Source organism: Chaetomium strumarium (genome assembly GCF_033439665.1).
Source record: "Chaetomium strumarium strain CBS 333.67 chromosome Unknown B0T15scaffold_5, whole genome shotgun sequence".
Taxonomy (NCBI): domain Eukaryota; kingdom Fungi; phylum Ascomycota; class Sordariomycetes; order Sordariales; family Chaetomiaceae; genus Chaetomium; species Chaetomium strumarium.
Window position 1 is genome coordinate 26,925 of NW_026944433.1, and position 12,150 is coordinate 39,074.

Here is a 12,150-nt window from a genome sequence, read left to right on the forward strand (position 1 = left end):
AGGCGGATCTCGGCGTTTATAGCTCCGATGCCTAGCCGGGCACTAAGTAAAGGCCGGCTCCCATCTTGGCGCCCACCTGGCTGCGCGCGTCCCGACTCCCAAATGCCCCAGCTTCCACCTGACAGAGACAACCCAGACAAGAGCGGTCAGAACAGTGCCTCAACCAGGCGTCGGACCGCGGCTCGCAACTCCTTCTCCTCCGGGCCTTTCACGGCTCGCTCGACGATAATCGGGATCTGGTCTCGGCCGACGCCGCGATCGGACAGCGACGGCTGCTGCAAGCCCAGACGCAAGACAAGCTCGTCCAAGCTTGCGGCAAAGTCGGCGGAATCGTGGACGGCGTCCCCTGTCGGTTGTCGACCAATCGCCGGCAGCAGGAAGCGACTGATTTGAGATGCGGCTGGTGGCCGTTCCGACGCGAGAAGTCGGATGACAGGGGCAAGCGTTAGGCAGCTCGTTTCTCCATCTGCAAGTGCCGGATCCGGGGGAGGGGTGCGCCACATTGCACCACACCCCCCCCCCCCCCCCCCGCGGCCGTGTCAGTGTCGATCTCAATCTCATCTCATGTGTGTATGTGTGTACAATGCATACATCACACTCGACGCAGCCTGGTCATTGGGAATTGAAAAGACGCAGGAAGAGCCGGGTCGGAGGATAAAAAAATAAAAAAAAAAAAAAAAAACCGGGGCTTTCTGCTTACGGGGAATGCCGTACGGGCTGCCCAGGGCATGGCCCAAGCTGTGGGACAAGCCCATGCCGCCGGCAAAGTTGGTACCGCGGAAGCCGGAGCTGGCGAATGACGCGAGCATCAGCATGGTGAGCGCGTCATCATCCATCCCCCCCCCGTGCTGCTGCGGGTCGTTGTCAAAATGGTCAGCAACCTGCGGCAGATACTGAAACAGCACACCGAGTGCCCAGCACGCCATGGCTTTCCAGGGCACGAGGGACGCGTTCGGGTGGTAGACAGATTCGACGGCGTGGTCGACGGCCCGCATGCCACTTCCGAGCAGCAGCCTGCGCGGCGTGTATCGCGCGAAGGCAGGGTCGTAGAAGATGGCGCTCACGCCCATGCCCGCCGCCATGAAGCCCTCTTTCGTGCCGTCCGGGCGGGTGAAGCCGCCACCAGGGGTGCACTCGGCCGCGCTAAGCGTGGTGGGGATGGCGAGATGGGTGAGGAAGACGCCCCCGCGCTGCTGACTGATGCGGAACGACACCACCTTGGCTGCGTCGATGGCCGAGCCGCCGCCGACCGAGAGGATCGTGTCGATGGCCGGATGGGCCGAGACCACCGCGGCAAAGGCCTGGTCCACGCCCACCGCCTCGCCGTGCTGTCGGATGCCGGCGAACGTTCCCGCGTGGTGCTCGCCCAAGAGCGTCTCGAGCTGGCGAATGAGCGGCGTCTTGGTCGCGAGCGACTGACTGGTGACGATAAAAACCCGGGAGCCGGGACACGGCAAGGTTCGGAGCAAATGCTGCTCCACGCAGGAAGGGCCGTAGTACAGCTGCTTCAGGTGTGCATGGGGCATCCACGCCCCGAATAGCGGCGATCCGTCGCTGCACGGGACGAGTCGGCTTCCATGCGACATGTTTCCTTTGGGAATGGTAGGATGGAGAGATTGTTCAGGGATCTGGGTAGGGGACCTGGGGGTTCGTGTAACAGGTAGGCTGGATCTGGATTGGATCTGGATTCCACGTCGTTTCTCCCGTCAATCATGATGCGAGAGAGAGACGAGAAACCCCAATAAATATGTAGGATAATACGAGTAATCGAGCCTCATCATGCATACAATGCTACTATTGCTGTAACCACTGCCGGCCCCCGAGTCCCGACTCGGCGGAACAGTGTAGTCGCGACCGTTGTGTTGCCCCTCCTCGACTTCTTGGATGGTAGTAGGTATGCCTGCTGACTGCGTGATAAGCCTGTCATGTAAAATGAAGTAAGCTGCTCGAGCTCCAATAGGTTGTGCCCAGCCTTGTGCTGAGGTAGAGCGGGAGGGGGGGACGGGGGAGGTGTTGTATGTGCTTACTTCCAGTGTCTTCCGAGCTCTGATCTGCGATTCCATGGTTATGGTGTGTGCTGCATACCTGGAAGGTATTCTTCTCACCACTTCTATGACTGCCTGGAATCGATTCCAACCATGGCGTCATCATCCAATGGAGCAGTGGCGTCAGCTTGTAAGGCGATCTCACACAAGATAGCCGAAGAGAGTCACAGCAGCATATTCCGAATAGTTGAGTCCGTCAACGTTACCAAATGGTTACTCGTACTTTCACTTGTGGCACGCTGCATCCTGGCTGGGCTCATGGGAACAGGGATTGGCGAGCGCTGCCTTCGAGTGGTGTATAGCTGGGCACTGACTAGGGATAGATAACTGAGTGTGGCTTGCCAAGGGACACAGAACCATAATAAGCCAAGCCAAGTCGTTGTGTTCGGGGTGGCGGCCGTGGCGTTGGGAGCTAAGGTGAACGCACTGTGTAAGATCGTCAGTAGTAATCAGCCCGTACCGCAGAAATGCTTGGAATCCATGACGGGGATCGGGGACTATCCGTAGGGAATGGTGGCTCGCTCACGCCGTCGCCGTCCTGCGGCGGCTGTGGCTTACTGCTGCGCGACTGCGATGCACCCGCCGGTGTTAATTAATAAAAGTCGTAACGAAACCGCTTCACCTCCGTCGTGCAGAACAGCCCAGGTCGCTACGATCCCACAACGTGACACAGAGCGAGCTCTATGGAGAGCACAAGCAAGCAAGAGGTGAGCTAGCCGCTCGAGGATCGTCCAGCAACACAACCCACTGTTACCGACACACGCATGGCCTCTGATTGCTGACCCCGCGCCTGCCTTTGTGCTTCTGTTTCTCTAGTCACATTGTTGGACGATGCAGGACGTTGCGTGTACCAACTGCCGATCCCGCAAAGTCCGGTGCGACCGGGAGCGGCCACAATGCGGCTCCTGTGCCCGAGACAAGGTCGAGTGCACCTACTCGTCTCCGACCAAGCGAGTAAACCACGTGAAAGTGCTGTGAGTGCGGAGTTTCCCCCTCCCCCTGACTACCTATTTGGTCTGGACGAGGAAGAGAAAGGGGCACGCACCAGAGTACTGACTCGAGTAATGACTTGCCACAGTGCCCAGGGTTTCGACGACATCCAGAATCGCTTAATCCATGTTCAAGAAGAGCTCAGGTCACTGACGAGGATGTTCCAAGCGAGTGGGATCGCCGACGGGTTCCCGCTTCGCCCGGGAGTAATGCATCCCGATGGGCCTCCGATGTATGATGCCTTTGGCGGGGGCGGTTATTATTATCCTGCAGCTCCTGCAGATGGCCATGTCGTCCGGGATGACAGCACGTTGGTCGAGAAGTACCACGGCCCATGGACGCTGCCGGCCCTGTGCCGCGGCCTTGGGACGGACGTGGCTCCCGTCTTTGGGAGTGACGGCGGCCACGACAGGCTGTTAGAGGAGATGTGGCGTCACGCCTTGGGTGACGGGCAGTGTCGGCTCACTACCACGGAGGACAAGACGGGCCGAGATGCCGTCGGACTCCCGCCGCGGCAGTTCCTCACCGTGGTGCTGGATAGCTTCTTCGGCCGCAACGACCACACCACGGATATCTTCGTGCCGTCGGCCTTCTACAGCGCCATCGACCAGACCTATGCCGAACCTTCCAGCCCGGCGTCGGAGGCGTGGGCGGTATGCTTCAACCTCGTCATCTTGCTCGTCATTGGCGCAGAGCAAGGTACTACTAGTACTACTAGTAGTACTAGTACTAGTAGTACCGGCCGGCAGGATCCTTTTATCCAACCCCTGATCCGCGCTGCACAGGTGGCCGCTAGCAACCATGCCATTTTCCTATCGCCGAGGCTGGTAAACGTCCAGGTGCTAGCTCTTGTTGTAAGTCAAAAAGTCGTGAGAACCTGACATGGCATCTACTAGTACTATCTCACATTAGCTGACCTCCGCCTTTCGGAATACGCAGAGCCTTCTGAGCCAGCAATCCTACAGCGAGACGCTTGGTGACGCCTTGTTCGCTCAGGCATGCATGTTGGCCAAGTCGATGGGCCTGGAGAGAGCAGCTTCCGGTGTCCTATCGTCACCTCTCTCGCCCGAAGAGGTAGAGGAGCGGCGCAAGGTGTTTCGATCCTTATATATCCGCGATCAGTGTTCTTCCATAACAAGGGGGACGCCTACCTGGCTTCCCAATCGTCATTCCGCGCCATTGGCACCTGGAGAGACATCGGGAACAGCGCACCCGGAGATCCCCTCGGTTGGGACACAAGAAGTTAGCCAATCCAAGTGGAACGAAGCGGCCTGGGTCGAGCTAGCCAACTTACAGACGACGTTGCTACATATTCTCCCCGCTCCGGAGAATCATGCCGTAGGATATGCGCCAGCGCGGAAGACGTCGTTGGACAAGCACATGCAGAGTCTGGAGGCGTGGTCGCACAAGTACGGCGTGCTGGCGGCGTCCGCCATGCCCACCACGGCAGAGGACTTCTCAATCCACCTGGCATTCCTCGGGACGCGCATGAGGGTTTCGGGCGTACACAGACATGCAGACGCGGAAGGGAATGCCGCCACGCAAGCGCTCCATGACGCGCGCCTGAGTTGCCTTCTATTCTTGGTCGCGTGCGATGGCCGAAGGAACAAGCATCTGGTGGCATGGCTGGAGCGACTGCTTGGTGTACGGTCCTCTAGGTCTGCTGCCGGCGCCGAGACAGCGAACAAGTCCGGGCTCAACACGCCGGCCACGCAACCGCCGGTCTCACCGCACGCACCGGATACAGCAGGGCCACTTACGCCGGAAGCACCAAAACAAGCAATATCATCCATTTCGTCGCCGAAGCTGATAGCGGTCCACCGGCTGGTGCTTGTCTTCCCGACGATGGCCCCTTTCATCCTCGCCAGGAATATCCTTGGAATGCCAGTGTTGGGAAGCGTCGGGAGGGTATCGAGAATGGAACCGCGGGGGATGAATAAAGAACACGAATCCCGAGCGGCCGAGGACGATAGCTCGTTGCTGAAAGCCATATTGGCAACCTTCTTAGGTGCCGCGGCTGCAGCTGATGGTGGGCTCGACAACCGCGCTGTCAAGTTCGCTCGCGTCATCCAGTCATTGGTGGATCTCGTCACCACTCTTAGCCCCCACCACCACCACCACCACGACGCTCATCTGGAAGATATGCCCGAGAGTGCGATCAGTAGCGACATGATCAACAACCCCCTGTTGGAGGGTGACTGGGCCATGTTGCCACACGACGATAACACAGCCGCCGGAACCTTTAGCACAACGGTCGATATGCCGGATTTGGCCCATCCATCGCCCAGGAGCTCGTGGACAAACGATCAGGGGTCATCGGCCGGGTACCTGTCCGGTACGGGCTCGTCCTCGGTGTCCATCTCGGCCACGACCATGTCGGAAATGTCCTTCGACATCTCCCAGTTGATGGACCGCATGGGCACCGAGACAGCCAGATCGATGTGGGGCGATCTCGACGCAGCCATGGCGACGGCAACGTCGTCAGAGTACCAGGACGATACTGCGGAGTCACCTAGAACGAGAAAGAGAGCACGCACGAGCTTGGGGCTCGGTGGGGTAGAAGAGAATAAATATCTGTAGACCCCAGGCCTCCGGGAGTAAGGAGACGGCGGATACTACTAGACTTTAGAGCGTTGACGGTATCACGGGCGGTTGGTTACATGACTTACGATGAAGAATACTAGTATTGTTACGAACACGAAATACCAGCACAGTAATCCAATGCTGGATGTCCCCGAGTCCTGGACTCCTGCCCGACAATGGTTTGCGTGACCCACAGGAGCGGAATGCCAAGTTACTATGTCGCCGGGGCCGCTCCTGCGGAAGCTGAGGCCCAATCCACCTGCAGACGGGGGAACAATTCACGATGACATCGTTACTTCAATGTGTCCGAGAGGGGACATTTTGGATGGAAAGCAACGGGCAGGTGCATCGTTGACTGCGAGAGCCTTTTTCACTATCAAGGATTCAGAAGACAGAGCTAGTATGGATTGATTCTCAATAGACTTTAATACATATCATTTGTCCGCAGACACAAACGACGTCTTTCAAGCCAAAGACACGGCCAGACCGGGCGCCGCCGACTGAGCATCCCGCAGCAGCTGGACTTTGGCGTGTTCGCCAAGCTCCCTCGCCGGCCCAGCAACCGCATCCGCAGCGTTGCCGTGGCCGTCCATGGGCTTGAAGCCGCGCTGGAATACGGGGCTCGTCTGGATCTTGTCCCAGTCATGCAGCATCAGCCCGTTCTCCACCGAGCAGCGGACTTCTTCGGCGCCGCGAGGGATCATCTCCTTTTCGTAGCTGTTCACTGCCTCGCCAAGTGTTACTCCGCCGTTGCCGCTACCAAAGACGGCCTTCAGCGCCTGCGAGAGGTGGAAGACGTCGTTGATGCAGTGGTTGAGTCCCTGACCCCGGTCTGCATTTGGTAACATGTCAGTTACACCATGATTCCTGAGAGAGTGCGTGAGAGGAGATAACCAGTGCACGGGGAGGACTCACAGGGCGGCATGGGATGGGCAGCGTCTCCTACCAGCGTAAGCCGTCCCTTGCGGTTATCCCACGGCTGCGTGACCCAGTAGCTGATGTCGGCCTTGTGAACCTCGGTGTCCTCTGGCAGCCACATAAAAGCTGAGCGAGCCGGCTCGCCCAGGCCCGCGGCGCGCTCCTTGATCAGCGCCAGGCGTTCCTTGTAGCCCAGCGAGTTGTCCACCTCGCCAAGCCAGGCCATGGCCATGTGAAAGATCCAAGACTCCGGGTGGTCAGGACCATCCGGCATGCTCGAGACTAGTATCAAAATGACGGCGTTAGGAAGGTGGAGAGAGAAGGGGGGGGCGGGGGCAGCAACACGACACAGGCCGGGACAAACAAACACAAACTTGGGCTTACTCGACTGAAATGCGTGGAAGGACCGCTGACTCAGGGCCAGATAGCTCGTGGGGTACTGCTCCCTGACGAAGCGTGCTTTGTCGGCATCGTTGTAGCACACCGTCATGTTGGTGTGGAAGATGGGGAACTTGGTCACGGCCGCCTTCTCTGCACTGCCCATGGCAAACTCGCGCACTTTGGACTTGGGGCCGTCGGTGCCGAGGATCATGGTTCCTGTCACCAAGCTGCCATCGGAGAAGGTAGCAATGACCCCGTCTCCGCTGTCGTTGAAGGCGATGTCGGTGAGAGATTTGTTGTACTGCGTGGACAAAGTCAGTAACCCAAGATATATCGTGGAGCTTGTAAAGGGAGGAGGAGAGGGGGGAGCGTCAAGCACATGAACGTCAATCCCTTCGGAGGCTAGCTCCCGCATCCGGCTTCGGGGGACACGCAGACCGTTCTCGTACGGCACACCGGTGATGAGCTCGCCCGTCTCGCCGTTGATGATGGGATAGAGGTCCGAGTGGATGCCGACCGTCGGGTTGCAAGCAATGGCGCCCATCTTGGCGAACACCGCCTCCGGGAGAATCTGCTGGAGCAGAGGGAGAGCCCAGTGGATTGCCATGGTCCACTCATTGCTGCGGTAGTTCATGGCCTTCTCCCTCTCGAAGATGGAGTACTTGATGCCGGCCTACGTTAAAAGTCAGTCAGTAATGAGTCATGATATGAGTCGAGTGACGACTTGACTAAGCCTGCGTACTTTCTTCAGCGCCTGGCAAGTCAAGAGGCCGGTGATACCTGTGTGCGCCCAGAAGGAAGTCCGAGTGAGCGGTATGATCCGGATATGTTGAGACTGACGGGGATTGAACACATACCAGCGCCTATGACAATAATATGCACGTCGTGGGAAGGCATCTTGTTTAGCGATAAGGGGTTACTGGTATAGGGAGGTACAGACAGGGCCAGACTTCAGTTTACGAGACCTATCCGGGCAGGAAGGTAAACCACGAATGACACTACCCACCTTACTATAAACCTCATTGTTCGGTGGCTCTCGGAAGAAATTCCCGCCAAACCGATCGAGATGGGGGCGGGGGGTGCAGAGGCTCATTCACGCATGGCCCGAAGATCGGAGGTCCGGCATCCGACCCCCGGGCGCCAACGGAGCTGAACTGTCACACAAAAGATGGTCCGCATTTGCCGCAAGGCCAGCTTGCAGACTTGGGAATCCTGCTCAGTCTTCATAATGGTACGATCTAACTACCGTAAGCAGTGCCTATCCTCCGGCTGCTAGGGGGTGTTGAGCAGCTTTGGACTCACACACCTGATCCTTTGCTATTGAGGATGACTACTAGTACTGTGATCATCGGTTGGGGAACCCGCCTGCTGGGAACCCTCTCATCCCAGGGTACGTTTATTACGTTGACACGAGTCGTGGAACTTTGCGTACTTGCTGTAAGTCAATTTGCTACCCGCCAGTTATTAGCATCAGGGTTTCAGAGTCCGGAATGCAAGATAGGTACTGAAGACATACTCATTCCCGACCACAGGCGAGCTGCTATTTTATTCGCAACATTTATTTCCACCCGCTCAGCCAACACCCTGGACCCAAGGCTTGGGCCGCGAGTCGACTGCCATGGTGCCTACACCAATACCGGGGCAATCTGAGCCAGCGGCTGCACCAGCTACACCAGTGTTATGGCCCGGTGGTGCGAGTGGCGCCGGATGAGATCTCGTACATCTCGGCCGACGCTTGGAAGACGATCTACGGCCAGAGATCGGTGGAAATGCCCAAGGACCCCAATTTCTCGCTGCTCACTCCTTCCGGCGTGCAGAGTGCGTTCCCTCCTCCCCCCCCCCTTCTTTCATGTCTGTCCCAACTATAGTGTCTTACACATATGCCGTTTTCTATACTACCTTAGACATCCTGACGGCCGACCGTGAGACCCATACTCGCCAGCGGCGTCTGCTGTCGCATGCCTTCTCGGAAAGGGCGTTGCGGGAGCAAGAGGAGATCCTGCAGACCTACTGCACCAAGCTATGCTCCCAGCTCGAAGAGCGCTGTTGCAGCGGGCCCGTTGATTTGTTCGACTGGTATACCTTCGCCAGTGCGTCTTGACCCGTCCCGTGTGTATTGCATCCAGTATCAATATTATCTGCGATATATCTAACCCCTCTTGCTGATTCTTGTAACATTCTTAGCCTTTGATCTGATTGGCGATCTCGCGTTCGGCAAGAGCTTCGGCTGTCTAGACTCGGGCGTGTCGTCCCCCTTTGTGGAATCCATCCAGTCGGGCTCGCGGGAGTTGATGGTGAACCAGATGCTGCGCTACTATGGAATCCTCTTTGTCCGGCCGCTGCTTCCCCTGGGCGGAGGAGTCGTGGGTTCACGTGCGGCCAACATGCGGCGTGCGGTCGAGACGGTGCGCGCACGCATCGCCCGCGGTCCGACGGCCGACCGCAAGGACTTCTGGCACTATGTCCTGCGCCACATGGCCGACGGTGAGGAGAAAAGCAAGACGACCATGACCGAGGCCGAGATGTATACCAACGCCTTCTCCATCAGCATTGCCGGGTCCGAGGGCACGGCCACGGCGCTGGCAGGCGCCACTTTCCTGCTCCTGCGGCATTCCGAGGCCCACCGTGAGGCGGTGCGAGAGGTGCGCGGCGTCTTCACGGCCGAGACGGACATCACGTCGGCCAACATAGTGGGCAGGCTGCCGTTCCTGGAGGCTGTGCTGCACGAGTCGATGCGGCTGTATCCGCCCGTCGCCATCACGCTCCCGCGCAGGGTCCCGGAAGGGGGCGAGACCGTGGATGGCCGGTTTGTGCCGGCCGGGTACACGGTCGGTGTCAACCACCTCGCTTGCTACCGCTCTGCGCTCAACTTTGAGGATCCGGACGTTTTTCGGCCGGAGCGCTGGTTGGATGGAAGTGGTACTACTACGGAAGCCTTCAAGCCGTTTTCCTATGGGCCACGCGCTTGTCTGGGCAAGAGTCTGGCATGGGTCGAGCTGAGGCTGATCTTGGCACGCATGCTCTGGCGCTTTGACATGCAGCTGGTCGAGACGGAGGCCAATCTGAGGTGGTTGGACGGACAGAAGCTCTGGGGGTTCTGGCAAAAGCCCCCTCTGTTATGTAGGTTGGTGCCGGTGCGGCGATAGGCGTGCCTTGGGCCGCTGAAAGGTGTAGATGGCTATAATACCTGGGTATTCGTGTAGATGAAAGCGGGAGAAATGTCAAGTTAACATTCAAAACTGCATCGTTAAACACTATAGCCCACTAGTAACGATTACTATTACTATATGTATGGTACTAGTACTCTCTCGCTTATTCGTCCGTACCCCGACGGCCCCGTTGCTGACGACGTCTGCCGAGTTATACTTGTATTGCTTCTCTCTACTAGACCTCTAGCTTGGCGAGATTCTATGGGACAAACCTAATGATGACTATCGTAGTATTACATTGTAGGAGAGAAGAAGCAGAACCATACATGGCTCGCTGGAACAACTATCATACAAAGCGTACAAAGAGGGAAGACCTAACCCTCACAAAGTTCGTCTCCCTTTCTAGAGCCAGTCGCTTCACCGGCATCCCAACCTAGACCACTACTCGAAGACGCGGGGGAGGAGACGCTCGGTAAAGTTCCACACATGGGACGCGGTCGTCGACGAGAAGGTCGCGCCCGTGTACCACGTGCTTCTGTGACCCTGCAGCGCGTCCAGGCGGGTGTAGAAGCCGCCGGCCATGTCGCTGGCGCTGACCCGTAGGCTGAAGGGCCAGTGACTCGAGAAGGCCAGCAGCTCGACGGAAGGCAGGCTCGCCGCGTTGGGCACGACTGCGCGGCGGACGCGGTCGACGGTGCGGACGATGTCGGCGCGGACATCGCTCTCGGTCATGTAGCTTGGCGAGCCGTAGCGCACGAGGTGGATTCCCTCGACGCGCGTGGGCGAGATCTGGTAGAGCGCCGGCAGCTGGGGCAGATGGAACTGCGAGTGCGCCGCCGCCGCGTTGATAAACTCGTGGCCCGCGACAAAGCCTGTCGCGTTCACCAAACCGACATACCAGCCTTGGGCCTCGAAGCGGGAGAAGAGCCCGTGCTCGCGAGCATCGAGATCGAGTGGGCGCATGTTGGCGAGCGTCGGTGGCATCGTGACCAGGAGCTTCCTCGCGACGATGGTCTGGGTGCGGGTCGGTGTCTTGACGACCAGGACCACGCGGCTGTCGTTGCGCTGCGCGGCCACGACACGGGACGAGACGAGTGCGCTCGCGCCAAAGTCGGCCTGGGCCCGGAGATAGACCTCCTGGTTGAAGGCCCGCTCTGTCACGAAGAAGCCCGGCGACGTTGGGAGCTGGCCATCCAAGTAGGCTGGGTTCAGGTACTTGAAGACGTAGAGCGTGGGTTTCGACAGCAGGTCGCCCAGGCCCTCGGTCTGGAAGTAGATGCTGAAGACGGAGGATTCGATGCCGTACTTGGTGACGAAGTCGCGGAACGTCAGAGCAAGATCCTCCGGAAGAGGGCTTGGCAGCGCCGTGTTCAGTGAAAGCTCCGGGTACTTGTACACCTCGCGCGCGAGGACGCTGATGTTCTGGTCTGGGCGGAAATCGGGCAGTTCCGTCGACGTCTTGAAGTCGACGTAACGGGTCTTGCCAAAGCCAACCTCGGCCAGCTTCACACGGACGAGCGGGATGTCGTAGTAGCCGAAGAAACGACGGATCGAATCCTCATCGCCGCCGAAGCCCTGTGCGCCGTAGTCGATATGGGTTTCCGTCCCCGGGACAGTGTAAGTCGAGACGTGGCCGCCAAAGTGGTCCCTCTCCTCGACGATTGCAAAGGAATGGTTCATCTCGCGCAGTCGAAGTGCGGCATACACGCCGGAGGCGCCGCCACCGATGATGGCAATGTCTCGCTCAAGGACATTGCTGGCATAGGCGGTGTGGATGGACGTCCATGCTAGGAAGGAGAAGGTCAGGAGCTTGAGTCTCGGAAGCGGCCGGTGCGAGACATGCATGCTGGGCGGCAGTACTACCTGGAGCTCTTGGCGGAGGGGGCGACGCGAAGACGGCAGGGGAAGGGAACTGAGATGGTACGCAGCACAGCTTCGCAAGCATAGAAAGGCTACAGCAAGCGGAGATTGAGAATGGTATTAGTCTTATATACTAATAGCTAGTATGCCTTGTAGGTTTATATCGCTTTCTGGCCCGTGGCTTCGCAGTTGTAATAGCGTTGTTGAAAGCTAGCCTACGGCCC

At 58.4% G+C, this 12,150-nt stretch overlaps 5 protein-coding genes across 5 annotated transcripts; 2 read left to right on the plus strand and 3 right to left on the minus strand.

Annotated features, from left to right (window-relative positions):
• Window positions 1-65: 65 nt before the first annotated feature.
• B0T15DRAFT_223279 (putative Maleylacetate reductase) lies at window positions 66-1,777 on the minus strand. Its single transcript, XM_062862840.1, has 2 exons — window positions 701-1,777; window positions 66-466 (listed from the first exon to the last, which is right to left on the minus strand). The coding sequence occupies exons 1-2, from the start codon at window positions 1,584-1,586 to the stop codon at window positions 147-149; spliced, it is 1,206 nt and encodes a 401-aa protein (XP_062719656.1). The 5' UTR covers window positions 1,587-1,777; the 3' UTR covers window positions 66-146.
• Window positions 1,778-2,870: 1,093 nt separating this feature from the next.
• B0T15DRAFT_372104 (uncharacterized protein) lies at window positions 2,871-4,727 on the plus strand (the record flags this gene model as incomplete). Its single annotated transcript, XM_062864209.1, has 4 exons — window positions 2,871-3,019; window positions 3,124-3,889; window positions 3,975-4,200; window positions 4,243-4,727. Coding segments are annotated over 4 exons (1,626 nt in total), but the record flags the coding sequence as incomplete, so codon positions are not given.
• Window positions 4,728-6,074: 1,347 nt separating this feature from the next.
• B0T15DRAFT_435882 (putative monooxygenase) lies at window positions 6,075-7,935 on the minus strand. The gene is made up of 6 exons (XM_062865823.1): window positions 7,775-7,935; window positions 7,660-7,697; window positions 7,367-7,590; window positions 6,921-7,180; window positions 6,534-6,818; window positions 6,075-6,450 (listed from the first exon to the last, which is right to left on the minus strand). Exons 1-6 carry the CDS (start codon window positions 7,812-7,814, stop codon window positions 6,083-6,085), a joined length of 1,215 nt encoding a protein of 404 aa, XP_062719658.1. The 5' UTR covers window positions 7,815-7,935; the 3' UTR covers window positions 6,075-6,082.
• A 308-nt stretch (window positions 7,936-8,243) lies between these two features.
• Window positions 8,244-10,096, plus strand: B0T15DRAFT_557265 (putative benzoate 4-monooxygenase cytochrome P450; the record flags this gene model as incomplete). Its single annotated transcript, XM_062870441.1, has 5 exons — window positions 8,244-8,354; window positions 8,450-8,735; window positions 8,822-9,007; window positions 9,102-9,280; window positions 9,320-10,096. The coding sequence occupies 5 exons, from the start codon at window positions 8,244-8,246 to the stop codon at window positions 10,061-10,063; spliced, it is 1,506 nt and encodes a 501-aa protein (XP_062719659.1). The 3' UTR covers window positions 10,064-10,096.
• A 336-nt stretch (window positions 10,097-10,432) lies between these two features.
• B0T15DRAFT_503233 (FAD dependent oxidoreductase family protein) lies at window positions 10,433-11,911 on the minus strand (the record flags this gene model as incomplete). Its single annotated transcript, XM_062867465.1, has 1 exon — window positions 10,433-11,911. The coding sequence occupies one exon, from the start codon at window positions 11,909-11,911 to the stop codon at window positions 10,508-10,510; it is 1,404 nt and encodes a 467-aa protein (XP_062719660.1). The 3' UTR covers window positions 10,433-10,507.
• Between the last annotated feature and the right edge of the window lie 239 nt (window positions 11,912-12,150).